This window comes from Triticum urartu, chromosome 5A (assembly GCF_056163025.1).
Source record: "Triticum urartu cultivar PI428250 chromosome 5A, HENAU_Tu73, whole genome shotgun sequence".
Lineage (NCBI taxonomy): Eukaryota > Viridiplantae > Streptophyta > Magnoliopsida > Poales > Poaceae > Triticum > Triticum urartu.
In genome coordinates, this window is record NC_141877.1 from 373,368,777 (window position 1) to 373,394,884 (window position 26,108).

General features: G+C 45.5%; 4 protein-coding genes across 4 annotated transcripts; 1 reads left to right on the forward strand and 3 right to left on the reverse strand.

Annotated features, from left to right (window-relative positions):
* Positions 1-2,756: 2,756 nt before the first annotated feature.
* LOC125509058 (small polypeptide DEVIL 5) lies at positions 2,757-3,245 on the reverse strand. The gene has a single exon (XM_048673934.2). It carries the CDS (start codon positions 3,063-3,065, stop codon positions 2,949-2,951), a length of 117 nt encoding a protein of 38 aa, XP_048529891.1. The 5' UTR covers positions 3,066-3,245; the 3' UTR covers positions 2,757-2,948.
* Positions 3,246-5,873: 2,628 nt separating this feature from the next.
* On the forward strand, positions 5,874-6,851 carry LOC125509057 (small polypeptide DEVIL 11). Its single transcript, XM_048673933.2, has one exon. It carries the CDS (start codon positions 6,397-6,399, stop codon positions 6,652-6,654), a length of 258 nt encoding a protein of 85 aa, XP_048529890.1. The 5' UTR covers positions 5,874-6,396; the 3' UTR covers positions 6,655-6,851.
* Positions 6,852-8,829: 1,978 nt separating this feature from the next.
* On the reverse strand, positions 8,830-13,595 carry LOC125509059 (small polypeptide ROTUNDIFOLIA LIKE 2-like). The gene is made up of 2 exons (XM_087526090.1): positions 13,205-13,595; positions 8,830-12,799 (listed from the first exon to the last, which is right to left on the reverse strand). Exon 2 carries the CDS (start codon positions 9,198-9,200, stop codon positions 9,093-9,095), a length of 108 nt encoding a protein of 35 aa, XP_087382216.1. The 5' UTR covers positions 9,201-12,799; positions 13,205-13,595; the 3' UTR covers positions 8,830-9,092.
* A 1,776-nt stretch (positions 13,596-15,371) lies between these two features.
* Positions 15,372-16,477, reverse strand: CRR3 (chlororespiratory reduction 3). Its single transcript, XM_048673932.2, has 2 exons — positions 16,073-16,477; positions 15,372-15,722 (listed from the first exon to the last, which is right to left on the reverse strand). Exons 1-2 carry the CDS (start codon positions 16,404-16,406, stop codon positions 15,592-15,594), a joined length of 465 nt encoding a protein of 154 aa, XP_048529889.1. The 5' UTR covers positions 16,407-16,477; the 3' UTR covers positions 15,372-15,591.
* Positions 16,478-26,108: the final 9,631 nt, after the last annotated feature.

Below are 26,108 nucleotides of genomic sequence, written 5' to 3' on the forward strand. Positions count from 1 at the left end.
GATGCCTAGTATATATTTTACAAAAACTAAAACAATAGGAAACAGAGATAAAACAGAATAAAAGAAAAATAAGAAAGGAAAAACAAAACTAACAAAAGAAAAGGAAATGAGAACGCCACCCCCCCCCCAGCTCCCCATGGGCCTCGGCCCATCCCACACGGCCCAACCGGCCCACCCCATGCTGCCCCCTGGCCTATTAGGCCATCCCACACACCTGAACCCTAACCACCAGACCCCCCACTTCCCCGCACGCACCCACGCTCCTCTCCTCCTCCCCCCCAATTTGGGATCTGGATCGGGCCACGTCCCGACCGCGCCGCTCGCCCCGACACTGCACCCTCTCCGACGCCCCAACGCTAAACGCCCGCCTTTCCGTCGCCTGCCGCACAGGCGCCCGCCCCCTCGACCCGAGCTAAATCGGGGGCTCGACCCCACGGCGCCCCGAGCCTCGACGCCGCTCCCCGCCACCTCATCGCCATCGCCTCACCTCGCCCCCGACGCCCGTTCGCGCGCCGTCATCAATCTAGAACTGGGACTCGGCCCCGAGGCCACCGCCGCTCGGAGTCCCCCTCGCTGGAGCCACGACGCTGCCAACCGCGTCCTCGTCCCCTCCTCGCGCAGCTTCATCGAGCCACGTCGCCCCCGTTCATCTACAACGATGGTGAGGTCGTCGGCCTCGTCCTTCCCTTACCCCCTGCCGCACACACGCGCCTGTGCCGCCCGCTACTGCTGCGCCAGCCTCGCACGACGCTCGTCGCGCCCGCCTCGCCGGCCCGTGTCGCGCCTCCCGCTCAACCCTCCCCCCCCATCGCGCGCTGCTCGCTGCGCCCTTGCGCACACGCGTCGCCCTCCCGCGACCGGCCTCTGCCTCGGCTCGCCGCTGCAGGGCGCAGCTCCGGCCGGCCGGCCTCTCCACTGCCGCGCCCGGGCTCGGCCTCTGACCGGGCAACCCCATGCCCGCACCCGCTGAGCACCCCGCCCAGTTTGGCCTTTGGCCCACTGACCAGTGGGGCCCGGCCCCTGGTTATTTAAAAATAATTAATTAATTAGTTTAACTAATAAATTAACGGATTAATTAACCTAAGAAATATTGCTTAATTAGCTTTTTAACTTGTAATTAACTTAATGTGTCAATGATAGCAGCTCATCCTTCGGTTCTGTGGTGTGATAACATTGGTGCTACATATCTTTCATCTAATCCAGTGTTTCACGCTAGGACGAAGCACATTGAGGTTGACTATCATTTTGTTCGGGAACGTGTTGCACAGAAGCTACTTTGTATCAAGTTCATTCCGTCAAAGGATCAACTTGTTGACATCTTCACGAAGCCTCTTCCACTAACTTGCTTTGTACTTCACGCCATAGTTAAGATTGAGGGAGGGTGTTAGACTATATATATACGCAGTCTGTGTATTAATATTGTAACATTGTATTGTACCTCTTGGTACCTCTATATAATGAAAGAGCCACACCCCATTTAGGGTGTCGAGCAAGTTCCCAACATATTATGTTTTACAATACTTGGTGCACGTACCACATCTCCCTACAACAACGACAAACAACAACAAAGACTTTAGTCCCAAACAAATAGGGGTAAGTTAGAGCTGAAACCCATAAGATCTCGAAGCCAACTCATGGTTTTGGCACGTGGATAGCTAACTGCCACGCACCCCTGTCCATGGCTAGTTCTTTGGTGATATTCCGGTCCTTCAAATCTCTCTTTACGGACTCCTCCCATGCGAAGTTTGATCTACGCCGACCTCTCTTAACATTATCAGCACACTTTAACCATTCGCTATATATGTGGTAGAGCTTCTAGAGGCATGCATTGTATATGTCCAAACCATCTCAGACGATGTTGGACATGCTTCTCTTCAGTCGGTGCTACCCACATGCTTCTCTTCAGTCGGTGCTACCCAACTCTACCACATATATCATCATTCTAGACCCGATCATTCCTTGTGTGGCCACACATCCATCTCAACATGCGCATCTCCGCTACACCTAACTGTTGGACATGTCGCCTTTAGTTGGCCAACACGCATCGCCATACAGGATTGCGGGTCGAATTGCCATCCTATAGAACCTGCTTTTAAGCTTTTGTGGCACTCTCTTGTCACATAGAATGCCAGAAGCTTGGCGCCACTTCATCCAACCGACTTGTATTCGATGGTTTACATCTTCATCGACATCATCATCCTTCTGCAGCATTGACCCCAAATACCAGAAGGTGTCCTTTTGAGGTACCACCTGCCCATCAAGGCTAACCACCTCCTCCTTCTCCTCGTGCCTAGTAGTACTGAAACCGCACCTCATGTACTCAGTTTCCATTCTACTAAGCTTAAAACCTCTAACTTTCTAGTAACTCCATTGGCGTACCACGTCTAGCTGATGAACAAAACTTACAGCACTCTTTTATACGGCACCGACAATGTGAAACTTTGGCTGGGGTGTTTTTTTTTTCAGTTTAGAACGTAATTTTATGTAGTTTAATCAAAAGGAACCTAACCTTTCAGCCCCTCTTGCAGCCCTGCACATGCACTACCTTTCCCTAGAGAGGATGTGTTTTATTTTATTAAACCAAGGCAGAGCACCATGCGTCCATGCCTGCTTACTATATCAAGGATACTACTCAGAGGCCAGAAATGCAAACAGATTGCTCCCACATGAACATACTATTTTTGCAAGTATCATGTTCTGAACTCGAGGCCTTTGTGAAGCTCAAGCAGCCGCAAAGATCGAGTTCGAGAGGAAAAAGTACACTGTTAGTCCGTATTAACACCCTCCAACTTTACAACATCATTAACCCTTGCCATTGCAAGGAGGCAAGAAAAACAGAGAACCTTCATCATAGGGTAAAGGTCAATGTGAAAAAAACATGGGGAGGAAAGCAGGAGAGAATTAATGAAGGGAAGGAACATTGTGGCTGTGCCTCTGATGAGCCCAGATCAGTCACTCCAGCAGAGAAGCATGACGACGCAGTGGCGGATGATGTAGAGCCGGGCCTTCTGCTCCCTCAGGACCTTCTGCAGCTTGCCCATATGCTTCTTCTTCCCCTGCTCCATGGCATCCACCAGACCGGGAGCAATGCGAGAGGTTTAGGTTCAGGGTCAGGTCAGGGCCCTCCTCTTGAGATGATGCTGGTATGTATGATGGGATGCGGTGGTGCAAATCTTGGTTTATATAGAAGGGGCAAGGATATGTGCTGCAGTATCTCAGGACAGCCCCCCATCCCCCACCCCACCCCACCCTACCAGCCCACATGCAGTCAACACTTTTGAGCCTTAGAAGGGACACTTGTGAGTCCAAATGCATGCTCCTACTATTGTATTACTAGCTTATTATTATGATAAGGGCTAAGAGGGGAGAAGAATACTTACTTCACCAGTGTGATCATGCATAGATGGACCCTTAACAACACAGTGCTCAGGGTCAGGGGGCATGATTGAGGACCATGCGCCGCACCGCACCGCGCCGCGCCGCGGACAGGATCAAGTGGCCATACATGCCCTGCAAGCAAGAAAGGCAACCGTGGGTTGGTTGTTTAATGGCTCCAAGAAAGGCCATTCATGGTCCTCAAGCAGTCAAGCTTACCAGAAAAACGGCAGTCTGGGCTGCCGCTTAGCCCTTAAAACTGCTAAAAGGGCGCCGGCACACTGCCGCATGTTAGGGCATCTGAAAGCCAGTGAAGGGACTAATCAGATCCACAGACATCTGAAAAACCGCGGGCGGGAGTTTTTTCTTTCATCTCCCTACCTGCAGCTTTGTCATGTGCATTGTTCGTGCTGGATACAACAGCACTAATCAGATCCATGCTGGCTAGCTCTCTCTCTGTCTCTCAGGATAATGCCAGGGTTTCCTCACACTAGACTAGACTGGCACAGAGTATGTATATTATCCTTTATGGGGATGAAAGGACAGGTCGGAGTATTCCGACAACTTAACAAGAATACATATATTAGCACAAAGCCAAAGGAATTCTGGGAACACGCCTGCCAATCTGGTGGCTGAAAATGGTACTGCCTCCGTTCGGAAATAACAGACGTGGTTTTAGTTTTAGTTCACAAATTTGAATACGTCAGTTATTTCCAAACGGAGGTAGTAAATATGAATCAACAAATAAATGCAAGTGAAAATTTGCTCTTGTCCCAATATTGATGGGAGCTTGAATTTGCATATTATTCCCGATCTCATTCCATGACTCGATCTCATTCCATGACAAACAAACAGGGCTTGGGTTGACACTAGGCGCCACTAATGACACAATCATGGGGGCGGCTAAAGTAACTTGATGCAATAAGACAGAACCCAAATATGTAGCCCTTTGAACTTGTTGAAGCGACACAATCGAGGCTCCTACACTAGCCATGCAACTACTCTCGAATAGGCCACTGCGGAGGGGACAAGCTGATAAATTGAACACTCACTATATATACTAAACAATAGGGTACTAGGCATTAGGAAACTAATCAACTACCAGGCAATGACCAATGGTAACCGCGATCAAGAAGACACTTTGCGCAGACCACTAACATTCATACGCAGTGGTTTGCCCTAAACCATCATGGAGAAAGAGAACAAACAATAAGAATCAATTCAGGGAACGGTAAGTTCGAGCTCTTGAAGCTCAACTGTAAGTCTTGAGCCCCCTCAAGGACTTCGTGGGATGGTGGCAACGAAGTTGCAGCTCCGTCCCCACCCCGGTCCAGAAAGGCACCGCCTCGGTCATAACGTTGGTGGCCTGATGCATCTGGAAGCACCGTAACGCGACCATCTTCAACAACTCAGCTCAGCTTAGCCCGTCTCCTCGACACGTTCAAGAGGGAAGCCAGGCAATGGGCAACGGCAGGTGTGAGAGGTCTGCCGGCTTTGCTTCCGGCGGTGGCAGTGTCTAGTGACTAGAGGTGTCGTGTTGTAATCACCGGGTGTTGCCCTTCTTAGGGCTTGTACAATTCTTCTTTTTCTACCAATGTATCGAAACGCAAGGCTTTTGCGTTTTCTCAAGAAAAAATGCTAAAAAATAAACTGATGGAATCATATTTGCTCATACCTGCAAATACAGATGTGCTCGCTTTTTCTTTCCTTGAGATGCAGATTCTATATATTATTAGAGAAATAAGTTAGTCATCATCATGTTCTGTATTGATAATTATATTAATCTCACTACCAAATGATCAGACAAAGGTGAGAGCAGAAGAACTAAAGATGCTCATGATATCAAGATTCAACTCACTGACCATGACCAAAATAATGCTGGCTAACATGAGACAGTGTTTGTGTGCTTCATGACCAGCATTGAGACATCATTTGTCACATGCTTGAATGACACTCATGCAGAAGATTCAACACTGTGTCAACAAATGTCGCATGTACCAAAAATGATAAATCATAAACCAGGATAAGTTAGTACAAGCATATGTCTCAGTGCACATACGAAACTTCCGTTTTACCAACAGTTAACTCATAACACGTAACAGATGATGCAGAAAATACCACTGTATCACCATAGGATATTAACAGAGAGGCTCAGAAATCAACATGGGGAGAACCCTAGAAGGTGGCACACAGGGGCAGCAGACAACCCCTGCACAAGAAAGTGCCCTGTGTTTGACTGGAAACTAGGCAAAATACATTGAAATGCAGTAGAGGGCGCAGCATCAAACGGCTACAATGTCCAATATAAGACAAGCACCTCAACCAAAGTGCGCGCACACACACACACATAGACATAGGGCTGTTTTTTTTCTAATCATACGGAATATGTACACTCAGAATTGCTTTTCAGTCAAAAGATATGCCGACTGCACGGATGATCCGAGTACTCATTCCATCCTGCTTCCTAGCAGCTTCCGAACGAATCGAGGCGACACGAGGAAATCTCCAAGATACTTGAATACGATCTCCATAAACTCTTTCCAACCCTTTACCGGCACAATCTACCGACAAGAGGATGTACTACAGTACTCTGCTACCACGTAGTACTGTTAATTAATCAAGCCCGAGAAGATCTTGGCAATGCGAGAAGATCGCTAGTGTTCTCCCAAGGAAGTTCAAACAGACAAATTACAGTGGTGTGAGATATCCAAGTACCAAGATAGATAAGCAAAAAAAAAAGAGAAGGGAATAAACTACGATACCAGCCGCAAGCAGTAGTGCCAGATACCAAGAACCTTCATCGGAGCCATACCGAACCGCTACTGAATCTGCAGATTTCAACACGTATGCGGCAGGATGAGCTGTCTGTTATCCGAAACGATCATATCCGTCAATAAGATCAAGCTTTTTGTCGGCGACAGGAACAATAACCCACATTCAGATGCAGAGATTTGTCCCCTAAGATTAAATAAAAAGAGGAAATGAAGAATTAGCGCGGTTGCATGGGAGGAAGGGCACGGCATGCTCGCCTCCTCTATAAAAGCCCAGCCCCCGGCCTTCCCAGTTCCACGCCACAGCAAGCTCCAACCAGGGATCAGATCACACAGAGAGCAAGCTCTCCTGCTTTCATCACATCTCTTCAGTTCATCAAGCAAAATGGGGAGTGTGAGGAGCCAAGGCAAGCAAGGGGGGAGGGTGAGCAGAGCTCTGAAAGAGAACAGAGCCAGGCTCTACATCATCCGTAGGTGCATCGTCATGCTCCTTTGCTGGCATGACTGAGCTCCAAGCTGCATTCTCCTCCATGGAACCCATCAAGTCAAAGGGTCCATGCATGGAGAAGTCACACTTAGATAGGGAAGTATCATCAGTTAGTTAGGAGTAGAAGTAGAAGCTAGGAAGGAACTCCCATGCATGCTCATGGCATATTGCTCTCAAGAAAGCTTGGTAGACTAGACATTCCATCAGTTGTTTCTTTACCATGAGTTATTAGTATTTATTTTTCCATTTTTTCTCCACCTGTTTTCCCATCTGCCATCCCTTAGGCAGTGGGATATGCGGCTGTTGTATCTTTTTGGACATGTTGTGTACTGTACCCATGCATGGTCTGATAGAGATGATCCAGTGAAAGAATCAAAGCCGAACATGGACTCTTGTCCTTCTACTATGAAATGAATACATATTATATCTTCTTTCGTTGTGGAGGTCATACAACTTGAGCTGTCGATAAACTTTTAATCCTGATATGCATGTCTCGCTATATTCGGGAGCTCGCAATATTTCATAGAAATAACCATGTGTCTGTGTGTGGGGTGGGGATAAAACTTCACCTCGATTTTTAAGAAAGAACGATGATAGAAAAAAAGCCTCACAACTTTGATACACCAAGAATAAAGCACTAGGGTGCACGTACAGCTAGGGAATGAACGGGAAGTCCACAAATGCACTAAATGTAATAACCATATATATATATATATATATATACTGCTTATTGGTTGCGAGAAATTTTGTCCAGATCAATGATGAGTTGAAGTGCATAAGAAAATAGCTTCATAGTGTCTTAAGCAGCAAATAATGGAGTCTATGAGCAGTCCTTGATTGTCCTTTTGTACTGTACTGTAGTGTGCTGCATCGTACGCATCATAGCTAGCTGAATTCACTTTTGCACACGTAGGCGGCATAGATCAGCTAGTTTAGAGCCTAAGCACCCATCAGACGGTATAATATCGTAGGAGTATTATGAATCAATCATCGGCAGAAAGGACAAAGTCGCTAGTTAAGCAGCAGCTGCAGTCAAAGATGTGTAGTGTAGAGAAAACAAGAAACTCACCGGAAACACGGGGGCCATGTCTTGTGGGAGGAGCTCCTGCTGCATGTCTCAAGGAATGGAGATGGGAGAAGAAAAACAAAGCGGCACACAGGATGCAGAACCACAGCAGCGCAGGGCCTGGCCAGGCAGAAGCAAACAGCTGGGCAAAGAGACAAACGCACGAGCAGTCGTGCGCGCGTGCACGCGCGCATGTGCGCCCCACGCACGTACGTACCAAGGCAGCAGGCACATGCAGCACTACGTACATCCCGTGAGTTGTGGCCAGGGCAGGGACCAGACAGCCTCATTTCTTTCAAGGCCAAAAGTGAGCACAGGCTAGTATTGGGTGCCAATATTATCAGCATTTTGCGGTCCAGAAAACATATGATTGATGGTAATTGTTGAGAAAGGAAGCACCAGCGCCTGAAGCACTGAGCAATGCATAACACAGATGTTGCAGTGCCATGCATGGTTCAGTCGAGGTTTCCCCATTGACATTAACTCATGCATGTCATGGTCCAGTACAACAGTCAAGATTTCAGGTACTCTGATTGAGCTTCCGTAGTGGATTCCTGACCCTTGCTGGAGTGGTGTACCAGCTACTAGTTGTCTTTCTCAGAAGGACTGTATGCACAATATCTCAGTTCTCCTCTATGGCAATTCCATTATTCGTGAGATATGCACCAAGCTTAGGGCATGTTGGAGTTGCAATGGTTTCACATGAAACGGTTGAGTTCCTGAAAGAGCAGCATCATCATATCAAGAGAACAACAATGGCATAGACAGCAGCATATCAAGAGAACAACAACAGGTTAGTCACCTCTCAAAGGACCAGGGAAAAGGTGCAATTGCATGGAGATACGACCGCAAAAAAGTGTGGCCACACAGACTGATTCCAACTTTCCATCAAAAGCACAAAGCATCAGATACGGATCACTTCAAACCGTTAAAAAAAGGTATAGCTCGCTCGCGGAAGTACAATTGTTCCAATCTCAGATTGTCATCAACTTGCCAATTGATAATTATCTTTTTTGAAAGATAGCAGGAGAGCTGCTACTATTCATTAAGAGGAAGCGGTAAAGAGTTATCAATCTCAGATTGTCATCAACTTGCCAATTGATAATTATCATCAACAGTATAACATCAAGTTGAAGCACAGGTAAGAAATGATCTTCACATCAATCTTTCTCCAGTCGTACAAGAAGATGACAGTCTCAGACTACTGAGTTGGATCTCTCCCCCTTTGCCTGTGACAGCAGGCAACCATGGAGAGAAAAAAGGACCTCAAACAATGAAGTCTAGCCTATACAGAGCAACTACACCTAAACTACTCTAACCCTGAAAAAATGGCTGTGCCAAAAAAGAAAATCCTAGAATGGAAGGAAAAAACAAGATCCGCCATGGAGACCCATCAGTCGCTCCATCGGAGCAACATGACGACGCAGCGGCGGAAGATGTAGAACCTAGCCCTCTTCTCTCTGAAAGCCCTGTTGAGCTTCCCTTGGCCTCCAATCTTCATGGTATGCTCAGGAAGCTTGGTGCAAGGCAAAGAGAGGAGTGCAGCTAGGCAGACAGCTTGTAGACTAGTGGCTGGTGTGGTATGAGATGAGAGGGATGTTGAGTGGGGGGGCCTTTATATAGAGGCACACACGGGATGATATGCCATATCAAAAGGACATCATACCCCCCACATGCAGGCAGTTTGTTTACGCACTAGGAGGCACACTTCTGACCCTAAACTTATCCTACTCATTATTCTACTTGCTTGGAGCTTAGGAGCTAGCAAAAGGCTTAAAGTATGCAATGGCCATGACCACCCCAGAGAATTACAGTGGTAAAAACAGACAAGATCAAGTGATCATCCATCCATCCATGCAACAAAGGCAGATGAAAGGTTGTTTAGTGACTCCAAGAAAGGGACTCCAAAAGATATCCTACCAATGCTTGGAGGGAAACTTCCAGGAAGGTCACCTTGATGCATAGAGTAGAACTGATTAAGCTTACCGCTAACAGGTGTTAAAACCTGGTGATTCGGCAATTAGGAAATGCTCTACACAAACGACGAAGCTAGGGGTAAAACTCAGACTTCTATGAAACTTGTCTGATTCCACTTTCCGTGCACTGGCATGGAGTTCTCAGTCCTGACTAATTCAAATTATTGTTGACAGATGATAACGCCTGGTAGTAGTGCATTTATGAAATGCTCTACAATAGGCTTAAAGTTTGGACTTCTAGGAGACTTGTCTGATTTCACTTTCCATGCAGTGGGATGGAGCTATGTCCAATGTGGTACTTCCATTAGTCATTACAGCTATGTTTGATACACATCCTGGTGACAGCAATCAAGTCGGCAGCATAGGACAGCAGTAGGATATGAACACATCATAATTCTTGGACTCAGAAAATTGTTTGAGTGGGGAGTCAAGTATATGAGTGCTCCACGTACTTCAGATCATTTTACTCAAACATCAGGTTGTTTTGTTGATCCATCTTAAAAACTGAATAATTTTGAATGCAACATAAAAGTATATTTCTTTTGTAGTGCCATGAAAACTAGATAGTAACCTTTGTCAAAGTTTCCTGTTCACAGAATTAGCATATTGATATGAACTAACCAAGTTCCCCTATCGCCTTCTAGTCAGATGACAGGGTCCTTGATACAAGACCATAAATTATCTGTGTTTCTTATCCCCCAAACAGCAGCTATATTGGCAATAAGTTCCCTAGATCAAGGTAATTATTTTCGTTAACTACCGCAAATATCGTTTACATGTCCCCATTGTAAGAGAGGAAGAGACACAGGGGATATGGCTAGTGTGCACATCTTGTGACATTAGCAACAGATTAGTGTGCACAAGATATGGCTAGGGTTATATATACATCTGTGTGGCTATGCACCTAGACTATGCACTTATCTATCTCACATACGTCTTCACTCGACAGCTGTAGCTAGGCAAACATCATCCATGCAATTACTACAAGACATCGTTAAGTACAAAAAGGTTGCAAGGGAAAGCAGTAGTTATTACAGGGCTGAACATTAATCATGTATGATGGAATCAAATCAGAAGAAAATCTCCATATGCATTGAACCTGTGTTATGCTACTGAGGCCGTAATATTAGAACAAAACTGAGGATCGAAGATGAGGGTATCACGAAGAAACTTCCTAACTGAAGGATGATCTCAGTATGATCTTGGCCTTCCTTTTTAATAATTTAAAAGGTGCCTTTTTGTAGTCTGCAATTTTCTCAATATAACAAGAGATTTAAAGTGCTTAGTGGAGAATGAACAAATTATGTGCCTCCATTATTTGCTGCATAAATTTATATTTTAATATTTTTTAGGCTTACAATCTGCAGAATAATCTTAAACTAAGTCAACTGCAACTAGTTAGGGAAAAGTAAAGTACTACTTGCCTTGGAACAAGTACTTTTAGTGCTTCAACACTTCAACAAAGCCAATCCTAGCATAACATGTAGAATTCATGAACTCAACAAAAACAAATTCCACACTCAAAACATATATCTCAACAGCACAATGCTTATGTTGGGAACCATGAACATATCACAACAAAATCTGCAGATGCAATGAACATAGGCCTTATTAGGGGACAACGACTTAGCTAATAACAATATTAGCAGTAATAAATAATGAGCTAGGCTGGCAACTGAGGCAGTAATCATTTTGTTGTTTTCTCACTAACAATGATGAACTTGAAGACTTACAGTCCTAAAAAACACCTTAGGGAGCAAAACAAAATGCACATGTGAGCAACAAGAAACATTATTTAAAGATCATCACTTTCAGTAAAAGGTATCGAATAGGGAATAAACAGATAAAACTGAGCCAAAAATGAACACACACTCGTCAATCTGTCTTTTGCCCAGCTTAGCCCTCCATTTCCATATAAGAGTAGAATCAACATATGCATTAGAATATTAGATAATGTGCACCTAAATAAACTGGATACTTGATAATGAAAATAAAATTACTACCACTATAGCTAATTTTCTGGATGTGATCAGATATGGATTATTCTCCATTTATCCTAAATTTCGAATGACTATTCTTTTGCAACAAACCGGACAGTGCCTTTTTCACAATTTGAGGTACACAGAAATACTTTTCAAATGATACAGCATATGTTTTTGGGTAAGGTAATTTGTTCCTTTCAAAAAAAAATATGGGCATTCAAAAGAACAACACAAAGATGCAGATAAAATACATTTTTTACCGAGTAACACATATATCAATGGAGGTATGCAGGTATTGAACCATCTCTTCATAAACCTCCATTGTACCAATATTTCTCCAATTCGGGGCGGATAAAGCATGAGGAAGTGTACAAACAAATCCCGGCATGCAACTAGTCACGAACGGGCAACGTGAACTCGCACAATATGAAGAATTCACTTTTGGTGTGTAGTTGTGCCTTCAGTATAGCCATTAGCAGATGATGTCAACATTTCTCTCCTCAGCATCCACCATTAAGAATCCAGTGCCCAAGCTATGAATGAGAATATAAGGCCCGTCAGAGGAAGGCTTCAGATTTATGTTATTTTATTTTATTTAGTGAAAGAGAGGAAGATTTCAAATGATGGTCTCTCAAGGTAATAGACAACCATGTGTATGGTCGGGAAATTATAAGTTGTTGCGGTACAGAAATAGTGCTAGACAAGACCAGACAGGTCCCATTACTACAGCAGTGAAAAGATCATAGAGTTCATCAACCCTTCTTCATATAGCTCTCCATTCTTGCCCTACTATTGTTTCGGTGAACCGGTTTGTCAATCAGTTAGGCAACAACTGTACATAGTTGCATGGGTTGCCTGCATGAGAGTCAAAAAAGAACGAGAACCAGCAAGACAGCTGAAGTTAGCTATTGAAATTCTTTAATGTCAAAGCTCGGCAAAGTTGTGGCTACAAGGATTAGTAGGAAAGTTGCACCACTAGAACACTAACCAATTGAAGTGGAACAAGACCAGTGCATGCATAAATGAAGAGAACATATCACAGTCAGCAATTCTGGATAAATTGGCATATTCTCAAGTGTGCAGCTTAACAAAATTGCTCGGAGGATAGATAAGTCGGGAACAATATGCCTCCTCTGCAAGTTCTAAGGAAACAAGATCAGATTCTTCAATATTTAAAGAGAACTGGCTTTTAACTCATTTGCTCTTCTACAAAATAACCAACAGAAGAACAAAATAATTGAAGTTGCTCAAAACTAACCAAAGATGCATAAGATCCTACCAACCCGTCAGACAGATTGAAGGCAAGAGATCTTAAAAGTACTCAACGTACAAACACTTATATTTATCTATCCAAGAACATCCTTGTCTGATATAAATGAATTCTTGTGTTGTATGGCAACTCTAATTGAATTACCAAATAATTCTGCACAGTGCAACTTGCATGATATTATAAGGCTTTTTATGAAAAGCAGGAGCTTAAACAAGTCTACCTCTAGCCCCAATCCAAAATGCCTGAACAAAAAGCTGGTGAGATCATGGATGCTCACATGGTCTGGTGCATTGCTCAACTCACAGCTGCTTCAGCCATGTTATAAGTTTCAGAATCCATTGCCAATTTCCATCTCTCAAAATGATTGCACTCCAGGAGAGAGAAGAATATATATAAAGAATACAAGCCTGTCTCCTAAATTATATACTCAACTTATTCAACTTGGCTGCGTACTTGCATGTGAGTGAACTCATTCTTCTGTCTCTATAAAGGCACTCCAGATCCTCACATGCTAACCAATTCCACAGACTCAATCAGCAAGCCTTTATAGCATATGATCTGCTTTAAACTCTAACAACCAAAATAATTTGTACTTAGCCTTGTAGGCATGGGAGCAGAGAGGCTCCTCTGTTGGCATGACTGACTCTAAGTCTATCATCTCCTGTTGTCTGGAAAGATAATAAAGGGAAGGTTCGTTAGAGCAGCGGAAGAGTGTCAAGCTCGGATGTATCATCTGATTGTCTGGACAGGCTCCTTTGTTGGCATGACTAACTAAGCGTTCGCCAGCCAGCATTTGTCTTCCGTCTTGCAACATTTCAGCCAAAATTTAGAGTTTTTTTAGGCTGATATAAACCTGCAGGAGAGCCATCTTGTCCAGGAGGTGTTAAGAAAAAGAGACTAAGAGCTAACTGGGACATCAAGGTGCAGTTGCGCACTTGCAAATTGTGAAGTCAACCTCTTCTCCACTCTACCACTGATGAAACATTGCAATATTGCTATCTTTCTGTCTATTTAACTTAACACTTTGTATTGGATTTTTTATGTTGTACATACATCAGTGGTAAGGGAGGTCTAGGTTTTTCATCTAATTAAAGGATAACTGTATCATGTATGTTATAAAAGAAAGGATCCCTACATGTGCAGTCAGAGCAAACTGCGAGGTTTGCTTCATTATAGTCCTTTTTTTTCATCTCCCTGCGGCATCCATTTCACAGCTAAGAAATAGCAAATAAATTACTGTATCAGGTCTTCCGGTTGTTTTCAGTTAGAAGATACCCAACCAGTCACAGTTTAAAGTTTCAATATTGTCGTTTTTAGTTAGAAGATACGACCAGTCATAATTTAAAGTTTCGTTGTTGCTAAACCTTGTTCCAGGAACAGAAAACAACAACAAAAAACGAAATCTTACGACGGAAGCTATATCAAACATATCATACAAAGTAAGAAATTGCCACCTGAAGTGAAGCATGTGAAAAATTATCTCTCTATCTTCATTAATGAACAGCATGTACAGATCAGCAACATACAAGAGTAAAGCAACAAAAGTTCTTATGGAATATCCAGCGTTGTTCAATTTTGAACATACTAATAGAAGTAGCTTCCTAGCCTATCAGAGATGCTAACGGTGTAGCGCGTTCATTAATGCTCTCTAACCATCAAAAGCTATGTGAATGACGATGCTAACGGTGTAGCGCGTTCATTAATGCTCTCTGGTTTGTCGACCTTGCCCAGTAGAGTTCTTTGATCATGAGACATTTGAACAACAGAATATAGCTCCCCTTGGCAAGGAACAGAACCACATAGGATTTACTTATGTGCACTGCTCTTGGGGATATTTTATGAGTTGACTTCCCCTTCAACAGTTCATTATTTTTACTTGTTTTTTTTACTCAGCTGGTGCTTTTGTATGGAAGATCTAAAGGCATACAACAGACATTATTTACGTCAGTGCAGAGACTAAGAGATAGAACAACGTGCCAGGTGTTATGGTTTTGCCTAGTGATGAGGTATTTATTAGAGCAGCAACAAAGCCGAAGTTCACTCACAATTACGAATGCATCGTATAGGTTATTAGGAAAAAGCACTTGGTAATTGCCATCACTCAATGCTAATGTGCTTATATTATGCAAAAATCACAACACTGAAACCTTGAGAGCTACTTTGGGCAACCCAAAAGTTTATCCTGAATTGAAAGAGCTACAAGCCTACAATATTCACGGAAAATGATTCCAAAAGTAGTCAATCAACTATGTAAGTTGTTCACAAAATCTGGAATGCGTACACATCTGTCCACAAAATGTAAAATGCGTAAACATCTGTCAGCCAAATAAGTAAGTGCAGAGATCACATCTGTGCCTTATGTACCTACTTCCCAGTTCTAGCACACAGGATGTAACATAGACAAACTTAGTCTATTGTTCTGCTAATCTCATAAATAGCACAACTATGAAAATCAATTTTACTCATTTCAAGTGAAAAGAAATACACTGTGCCCACATGTTACTCCAAGTTTCCAATTGTAATAAGGCGAAGAAGAGAAGCAGTCGTACAGTTTATTCATACCTTACGAAACAAGCAACTTCAATAGTGTGAACAATATCTATCACTGTTTTTCTTTTCAAGTATCCGCGGCTCATAAGCTGGGAGAAGAAACAATCTAACACTTTACATTAGGAGATTATCCATATCCAGACCGGGAATATCAAATGGTAATTTTATAACTCCAAGGGCGGTAAGCATGAGGAACAGCCACAGAGGAAAGATCTTCATGCATAGCACCAAGATAGACTTTTGCCCTGCGGAGAAGAGCGGTAGAGAACTTCAGCCCAAATTTCACATCATAAATTATTAGTTCAGAACGATGCAAATAGGTAGGATTGCTTATGAGGGATGACGCAAATCTTGTTCAAAATGATTACACGCTTTATCATTTAGTACATAATCAATCAGGTTCTTCCTAGCAATGCAAAAATCCTTAGGCGGTCCATCATTCAGAATCAGAAAGTAAATTTCGCCTTTTCTCATAATAAAAAAAGAGGTAAAAATCGTGGTTATAAATTGCAGTGTAAATGTAGCGCATAATAGCTACTGAATGTAATTGCTGATTAGGATGATGAACCGAAGGGGAATCAGCGTGGCGCATCACCTTCCTGTGCGCGCGACTCGGTGTTGTCGACCACCCACTCGGCGGCCTCGCGGATTCGGCGCTCGGCGTCGCTCTCCGGCTGCCCGATCGGCGTGGAGGCGAGGAGCTCCATGAAACCGGACTGTTTGTCCCTCCCGGAGGCGGACGGGTCGTCGGCGGCGCCGATAGCGCGCCGCACCTCCGCGACGGACGGCTGGGGCGGAGCCGCCGTGGAGGGCTTCTGGGGACGCGACCCCGGCGCGCGCCGCCGGATACGGCGGACGGGGTCCCCGGAGGCGGAGGATGACACGACGGCCAGACGCGGGACGCAGGCGGCGACGAGGTGGCACGCCATGGGGTTTCGGAGTGTGTGACTGCCAGAGCGTGTGGGGCTCCTGCGGAGAGGAACTTCGCAGGCGGATAAAGCTTGTGTTGGTTTTATATTTAACACAGACACAAGGGATCATATATGCACGCATACATCAATTTTTACTACCACATATGCCCGTGCGTTGAAACGGGAAAAATTAATGTTTTGCACAAGCATAATGTCCCACAGTATCGGACTCATTATGAAAAACATGTTGCAACGCAGTATCGTCCTTCTACAAAATGAATATAAAAAAATACGTTGCAATTTAGTCGTGTTCATATTTTCTTTATGGAACATAATGTCCCATCGATTTCATTTAAATACCTTTTTTAATGGCATTTAAGTATAATCCTTTCATTAATTATCATGAAGTCCTCATCCATTTTATTCGGGAATCAAATCCTTCCTTTTCTAATTTAGTAGCCCCAACACATCAAGGCCTATAAATCCTTTCTTGTAATTATTCTACCTTTTTACCTTAAATTCTTCATGTAGAATTTATTAAGACCACAATCTTTCTAATAGTTATTCCACCGATTTACCCATAATCCTTTCTTTAATTAGCCACATTCGTTTAAATATTATATTTAAGCCCACAATCCTTTCTTTATTAGCTCATTCGTTTAATTAGCTCTCCCTAAACATGAGCCTTGGACCTCACCCTTCCCCATCTACAGGAACGAAGGGCGATTTGTGCGAACCCCGGGCTCTCCACCTCGCCGTTGCCGAATCGGCGGCTCCCTCGCCCTCCGTCGGGCGCTCCGGCGGCGGGAGGACGGGGGAGGCCCGATTTGCAGCGTGTACATAGTGTAGGAGTGCCTAGGGAGCCAGCCGGTGGCGTCGTGGAGGCGGCGGTGCGACTGGATCGGTTTTTTGCAGGTGTTGGTCTCCCCTTCGACGGCGAAGTTCCAGTGGAGCTCCGCGGTGGACCAGCTCCCTTCTTCGTGCTCGCTGCTCGGTGGAGAGGTCGTGCATGGCTCCCCAGTGCCAGAGATCGAGGATGGCGATTCCGGCGGTTGAAGATCTGGAGAAGGAAGGCGATGTTGAGCGGTCGATGACGACGACAGCCATGGGTGTAGGTCCTCAGGGACCGTTGATCGGAGACTTCCTGTTTCGCCCGGGGGCTGCTTCGATCCAAGGCGTCAGCGAGCAGCGGCGAACGGCGCGTCACCGGCTCGTCCACGGCACAGGCGTAGTCGGGTTGAAGAGGGGCTTGGTTGTAATTTCCTTTTCTGTGTGGACCTTTCAGTAATTTGGCCGTTTTAATATCAACTCCTTTTTTCACAAAAAAAACATGATGACTGCCACTCGCATATTTAGAGTGAGTTGGGATTAGTAAATATGAAAGGTGCATAAGTCTTTGGTTGTTACATCTAAGAGATAGACAGGAGGTCTTGAGTTCAATTCCCACAAAGTTGATTTATTTTGACCCAATTATTTTTCGCGGTCTCTCTATGGAAGTCCATAAAAGGCCCATCAACATACAAGTAACTGGCCTAGATCACTTAACGTGTGTAAACCAAACGTAAAGGACTAAACCAAACCAAGAATACCTATTCCCTTTAATACCCGCTCCTTTCTTCGTGCTCGCTGCTCGGTGGAGAGGCCGTGCACGGTTCCCCTGTGCCGGAGATCGAGGGATGGCGATTCCGGCGGTTGAAGATCTGGAGAAGGAAGGCGATATTGAGTGGTGCGACGACGACGGCGGCCATGGGTGTAGGTCCTCAGGGACCGTTGATCGGAGACTTCCCGTTTCGCCCGGGGGCTGCTTCGATCCAAGGCGTCAGCGAGCAGCGGCGAACGGCGCGTCACCGGCTCGTCCACGGCGCCGGCGTAGTCGTGTTGCAGAGGGGCTTGGTTGTAATTTCCTTTTCTGTGTGGACCTTTCAGTAATTTGGTCATTTTAATATCAACTCATTTTCTCACAAAATAAATAAATAAACATGATGACTGTCACTCGTATATTTAGAATAAGTTGGGATTAGTAAATATGAAAGGTGCATAAGTCTTTGGTTGTTATATCTAAGAGATAGACCGGAGGTCTTGTGTTCAATTCCCACATGTTGATTTATTTTGACCCAATTATTTTTCGTGAGGTCTTGTGTTCAATTCCCACAATGTTGATTTATTTTGACCCAATTATTTTTCGCGGTCTCTCTATGAAAGTCCATAAAAGGTCCATCAACATACAAGTAACTGGCCTAGATCGCTTAACGTGTGTAAACCAAATGTAAAGGACTAAACCAAATCAAAAATACCTATTTTCTTTAATAGTAGGTATAGATAAACACGCACACACTTTTACCTCTGCAAGCATCTCTAAGTTGTATATCATCTTGAGATTAACGAAGTCATCAAAATCCAATACACTATGTGGTGTTTGATTGTGCACTGCCTATATTATGCTTATCTCTTCTCACTAGTAGTGACCTGACACTACATATAAAGTTCGAAATAAGCATTGTTTTAGTCCTAACTAGTAAACATATCACATGTGACAGCTCATTCTAACTACCAACAAATTGCAGTACAAATTAACACTTATATGGCTCAAGTAGTTCCTCGGTTGTCAAAGTAGGGAAAATATATTCTCTACTTTTTTATGTTGATTCTCTGTTGTTGCGTCTTCCTTTGTTGTTATTCTTCCTTTTCGGATCTTGTCTAATTTCTGTTTTTCCACATTGCCTTAACCATTTCAACTTTTTGCTCTTTCAAGTTTCATTGTCAAATTGTCCACACCATGGCCGAAGGTACCGACATCATCAGCCGTCATATCTTCCTCCCCGGCATAAGTTCGCCACAACCCTATTTTAGGATCCAGCTATGGAGGATGCAGCATGCAAGAGCAAGCCTAACCGAGGTGGTTAAAGGGTGAGATGGCTTTGGATCCAAGAACATAAATTTGTCTTTAGAGCTTCGTATGCCCTCTCAACTGTAACTCTAATACTAGAGTATCTAAGATTGACGAATTCATGTGTAGTCCTAGAATAATTCACAAAAGAGAACTCGTTCGGATGATACCTGTTTTCCTGAAGGGTGGAAGAACATCATGCCAACATGCCTAGTCATCATCTCCTAGGTAGAACTTGCCATCAGGGATATTGATCTCATTAGGTCAAGTCATGTTGTCAACAAGAATGTTAGGATAATGGTTTGATCTTTCCCAGCCAGCTAACACATACGAAAACTTCATATCGAAGGTAACAATATCAAGCACATTCTGACTTGTGTAGTGCTTTCTACCCTTGTATGTTGCAGCATGTGACCTAAATACTCTAACAGTCACGTGAGTATCATCTATTGCATCAATGCACTCATGTGATGGCATGGAAACATGGTGTTATGGTTGTTAGCACAATACAAGCATGTCAAGGCATGAACCACGAGTAGTGCTCACTGATACATCTCCAACGTATCTATATTTTTTTATTGTTCCATGTTATTGTTGAATGTTTTATATAACTTTTTGTTGTATTTTATATTATTTTTTGGGACTAACCTATTAACCCAGTGCCAAGTGTGATTTGTTGTTTTCTGCTTGGTTTTGGTTTTCAGGAATATACCAAGCGGAGTCCAAATGCTACGAATCTTTTTGAGAATTTTTTTCTGGACAAGAGAGACCCTAGAAGCTTCGGGAGGAGACTAGGCGGCAAGGCAATAGGGAGCGTCTAGGGGGTAGGCGCGTCTTGATGCCTTGTGTGCCCCTCGTGGCTCCGTCTGACCTAATTCCACCTCTATAAATTCTCTAAAATCGGGAAACCAATAGAGAGCCACCCAAAACACTTTTTCCGCTGCCGCAAGTTTCTGTTCTTTTGCGATCCCATCGGAGGCCTTTTCCGGTACTCTACCGAAGGGGGAATCAATCACGGAGAGCTTCTACATCATCCTTGCTACCCTCTGATGATGCGTGAGTAGTTCACCAAAGACCTACGGGTCCATACCTAGTAGCTGGTGTTGAGGAACGCAGTATTTCAAAAAAAACCTACGATCATGCAAGATCTATCTAGGGATGCATAGCAACGAGAGGGAAGAGTGTGTCTACGTACCCACATAGACCGAAAGTGAAAGCGCTAAGTAACGCGGTTGATGTAGTCGAACTTTTTCGCGATCCAACCGATCAAGTACGGAATGCACGACACCTCTACGATCTGCACACGTTTAGCTCGGTGATGTCCCTCGAACTCTAGATCCAGCTGAGGCCGAGGGAGAGTTTCGTCAGCACGACGGCATGTTGACGGTGATGATGAAGTTACCGATGCAGGGCTTCGCCTAAGCACTATGACAATATGACCGAGGTGGAAATCTATGGAGGGGGGCACCACACACGGCTAAGAGATCAACTTGTGTTTCTATGGGCCCCCCCATATATAAAGGAGGGGAGGAGGAGGTGAAGGAAATATGCCCTAGAGGCAATAATAAAGTTATTATTTATTTCCTTATATCATGATAAATGTTTATTATTCATGCTAGAATTGTATTAACCGGAAACTTAGTACATGTGTGAATACATAGACAAATGGAGTGTCACTAGTATGCCCCTACTTGACTAGCTCGTTGAATCAAAGATGGTTAAGTTTCCTAGCCATAAACATGAGTTGTCATTTGATTAACGGGATCACATCATTAGAAAATGATGTGATTAACTTGACCCATTCCGTTAGCTTAGAACAATGATCGTTAATTAGTTTGTTGCTACTACTTTCTTCATGACTTATACATGTTCCTCGGACTATGAGATTATGCAACTCCCGAATACCGGAGGAACACTTTGTGTGCTACCAAACGTCACAACATAATTGGGTGATTATAAAGGTGCTCTACAGGTGTCTCCGATGGTACTTGTTGAGTTGGCATAGATCGAGATTAGGATTTGTCACTCCAATTGTCGGAGAGGTATCTCTGGGCCCTCTCGGTAATGCACATCACTATAAGCCTTGCAAGCAATGTGACTAATGAGTTAGTTGCGGGATGATGCATTACAGAACAAGTAAAGAGACTTGCCGGTAACGAGATTGAACTAGGTATTGAGATACCGGCGATCGAATCTCGGGCAAGCAACATACCGATGACAAAGGGAACAATGTATGTTGTTATGCGGTTTGACCGATAAAGATCTTCGTAGAATATGTAGGAGCCAATATGAGCATCCAGGTTTCGCTATTGGTTATTGACTGGAGACGTGTCTCGGTCATGTCTACATAGTTCTCGAACCCGTAGGGTCCGCACGCTTAACGTTCTGTGACGATTTGTATTATGAATTATGTGATTTGGTGACCGAAGTTTGTTCGGCGTCCCGGATGATATCGGGGACATGACGAGTAGTCTCGAAATGGTTGAGACATAAAGATCGATATATTGGAAGGCTATATTCGGACATCGGAAAGGTTCCGAGTGATTCGGGTATTTTTCGGAGTACCAGAGAGTTACGGAATTCATATTGGGCCTTAATGGGCCATACGGGAAAGGAGAGAAAGGCCTCAAGGGTGGCCGCACCCCTTCCCCATGGACTGGTCCGAATTGGACTAGGGAAAGGGGCGCCCCCTTCCTTCCTTCTCCTTCTCCCTTCCTTTTTTCCTATTCCATGTGGGAGGTGGAATCCTATTAGGACTAGGGAGTCCTAGTAGGACTCCACACTTTGGGCGCGCCCTATGAGGGCCGACCTCCTCCTCCCTCCATCCTTTATATACGTGGCCAGGGGGCACCCCATAGACACACAAGTTGATCATTGATCCCTTAGCCGTGCGCGGTGCCCCCCTCCACCATAATCCACCTCGGTCATATCGTAGTGGTGCTTAGGCGAAGCCCTGTTCCGGTAGCATCATCATCACCATCATCACGTCGTCGTGCTGACGAAGCTCTCCCTCGACACTCAACTAGATCGAGAGTTCGTGGGACGTCACCGAGTTGAACGTGTGCAGATCGCGGAGGTGTCGTACTTTCGGTACTAGGATTGGTCGGATCGTGAAGATGTACGACTACATCAACCGCGTTGTCATAAAGCTTTCGCTTACAATCTACGAGGGTACGTGGACAACACTCTCCCCTCTCGTTGCTATGCATCACCATGATAGATCTTGCGTGTGCGTAGGATTTTTTTTGAAATTACTACGTTCCCCAATAGGAGGAGGGCCGGCCTCAAGGGGCGCGCCAAAAGGGGGATTCCTACTCCTAGTAGGAGTAGGTTTCCCCCTTTCCTAGTCCAAGTAGGAGAAGAAGGAAGGAGTGGGAGAGGGAGAAGGAAAGAGGGGGGCGCCGCCCCCTCGTAGTACAATTCGGACAAGCCCATGAGGGGCGCGCTGCCACACCTTTAGGCCCTTCTCTCCTTTCCTGTAAGGCCCATTAAGGCCCACTACTTCCCCCGGTGAATTCCCGTAACTCTCCAGTACTCCGAAAAATACCCGAATCACTCAGAACCTTTCCGATGTCCGAATATAGCCTTCCAATATATCGATATTTTCATCTCGACCATTTCGAGACTCCTCATCATGTCCATGATCTCATCCGGGACTCCAAACAACCTTCGGTGCATCAAATCACATAACTCATAATACAAATCGTCATCGAACGTTAAGCGTGCGGACCCTACGGGTTCGAGAACTATGTAGACATGACCGAGACACATATCCGGACAATAACCAATAGCGGAACCTGGATGCTCATATTGGCTCCTACATATTCTACAAAGATCTTTATCGGTCAAACCCCATAACAACATACATTGTTCCCCTTGTCATCAGTATGTTACTTGCCTGAAATTCGATCGTCGGTATCATCATACCTAGTTCAATCTCGTCACCGGCTGTCGGGTTTGGGGTTCCGGCGGACCCTTGAGGTTCGAACACTGGGGTGCGCGTGGAGATCTCTCCCCTACCGATCTACGTCTGATCCTCTCGTGCGAACTAAGATGAAAATGATGAACGGCACAAGAGACACGAGGTTTATACTGGTTTGGGCCACCGTTGTGGTGTAATACCCTACTCCAGTGTGTGGTGTGGTGGATTGCCTCTGGGCTGATGATGGATAGTACAAGGGAAGAACAGCCTCGCGAGAGGTGTTCTTGAGTTGGTGCGATGAACTGCTAGGGTGAGTTCATCGCCTCTCTCTCTGCTAGGGTTCTACCAGATCTCTCGATGTTCTTGGAGTGTCTAGATGTCTAGATGTCTAGATCATGTCTACTCTATGGTGGCTAGCTCTATTTATAGAGGCCCTGAGCCTCTCCCCAAATAATGAGCGGGAAGGGCGCCAACAATTGGCCATTTCAAAGGGGAACATCTAGTACAAGTTATCCTGACCAAAGGTGGTCTTCGGCTGCCAAAAGCACTGGCGATGACGCCGTCTTGGGCTCCACGGTGACTTTCATCCTTCCGTCCGGCTGGTCTTGGTCTCGTTGCACCGGAATGGTAACCTTTGCTTGACGCCTTGGCCTGTGCTTGCCCCCTTTGCACCAAAGGGGAAACAAGGACACTGCGCTGGCCGGCGCCTGCCTGGCGCCCACCTGGTCTCGATCGTCATGGCTTGCGTCACGGGTTCCTCGCGAGGTACCCCTGCCTTGATCTCTCCGCCTCCTCGTGAGCCTACCTGATGGGGCTGCCTCTGAGGAAGCTTCATGCCATCCGCCCCACGAGGCTTGGCCCCTCGTGAGGGTCTTGAGCTTGAGGCCCCGCTTGAGCCACGCCGCAGGCCGCAGGCAGGAAAGTTTGGGGACCCCCGTTCCCAGAACGCCGACAGTAGCCCCGGGCCCAAGGCGCGCGCGGGCTTGGCTTAGCAGAGAAGCGAAGGGCCAAGCGTGAAGCGCCACGGGCCCTAACAGCATGCGACCTTGGGCGCCGCGTGGTGGTTGATTGGGCGTGGGCATGGGCGTCTGCACTTCCCATGACGCCTCGGCAACTACATGACTTGACAAGTCCCTGCATGCAAAGATATGGGTCATGATTACCTGAGGTCATGGTGCTCGGCGGTTGGCCTTCCCCGGCTATAAGTACGGGGCCGCGTGAGCTTCGCCGGTTCACCCCTTTCCGTCACTCCTCCTCTTATTCTTCCTTATCCTTGCTTCCTCTTGCGCCAATGGCACCGATCCGCCGGTTCTCAGCTGAGGAGAAGGGAAAGGCCCCCAGAGAGGGTCCTGACCCCCTCCCGCCGAAGAAGCGGCCAATCCCTTGTTGGAAATATGCCCTAGAGGCAATAATAAATTAGTTATTATTATATTTCCTTGTTCATAATAATCGTTTATTATCCATGCTAGAATTGTATTGATAGGAAACTCAGATACATGTGTGGATACATAGACAACACCATGTCCCTAGTAAGCCTCTAGTTGACTAGCTCGTTGATCAATAGATGGTTACGGTTTCCTGACCATGGACATTGGATGTCATTGATAACGGGATCACATCATTAGGAGAATGATGTGATGGACAAAGACCCAATCCTAAGCCTAGCACAAGATCATGTAGTTCGTATGCTAAAGCTTTTCTAATGTCAAGTATCATTTCCTTAGACCATGAGATTGTGCAACTCCCGGATACCGTAGGAGTGCTTTGGGTGTGCCAAACATCACAACGTAACTGGGTGGCTATAAAGGTACACTACAGGTATCTCCGAAAGTGTCTGTTGGGTTGGCACGAATCGAGACTGGGATTTGTCACTCCATGTAAACGGAGAGGTATCTCTGGGCCCACTCGGTAGGACATAATCATAATGTGCACAATGTGATCAAGGAGTTGATCACGGGATGATGTGTTACGGAACGAGTAAAGAGACTTGCCGGTAACGAGATTGAACAAGGTATCGGGATACCGACGATCGAATCTCGGGCAAGTATCATACCGATAGACAAAGGGAATTGTATACGGGATTGATTAAGTCCTTGACATCGTGGTTCATCCGATGAGATCATCGTGGAACATGTGGGAGCCAACATGGGTATCCAGATCCCGCTATTGGTTATTAACCGGAGAGTCATCTCGGTCATGTCTGCATGTCTCCCGAACCCGTAGGGTCTACACACTTAAGGTTCGGTGACGCTAGGGTTATAGAGATATTAGTATGCGGTAACCCGAAAGTTGTTCGGAATCCCGGATGAGATCCCGGACGTCACGAGGAGTTCCGGAATGGTCCGGAGGTAAAGATTTATATATGGGAAGTCTTGTTTTGGTCGCCGGAAAAGTTTCGCGCATTATCGGTATTGTACCGGGAGTGCCGAAAGGGGTCCGGGGGTCCACCAAGGGGGTCCACCTGCCCCGGGGGGGAACATGGGCTGTAGGGGTGTGCGCCTTGGCCTATATGGGCCAAGGACACCAGCCCCAAGAAGCCCATGCGCCAAGAGATAAGGGAAAGGAAGAGTCCTAAAGGGGGAAGGCACCTCCTAGGTGCCTTGGGGAGGATGGACTCCTCCCTGGCCGCACCCTTCCTTGGAGGAAGGGCCAAGGCTGCGCCCCCCCCTCTCCCTTGGCCCTATATATAGTGGGGGAAAGGGAGGGCAGCTACACCTAAGCCCTGGCGCCTCCCTCTCCCTCCCATGACACATCTCCCTCCTCCCGTAGCGCTTGGCGAAGCCCTGTTGGAATCCCGCTACTTCCACCACCACGCTGTCGTGCTGCTGGATCTCCATCAACCTCTCCTCCCCCCTTTCTGGATCAAGAAGGAGGAGATGTTGCTGCTCTGTACGTGTGTTGAACGCGGAGG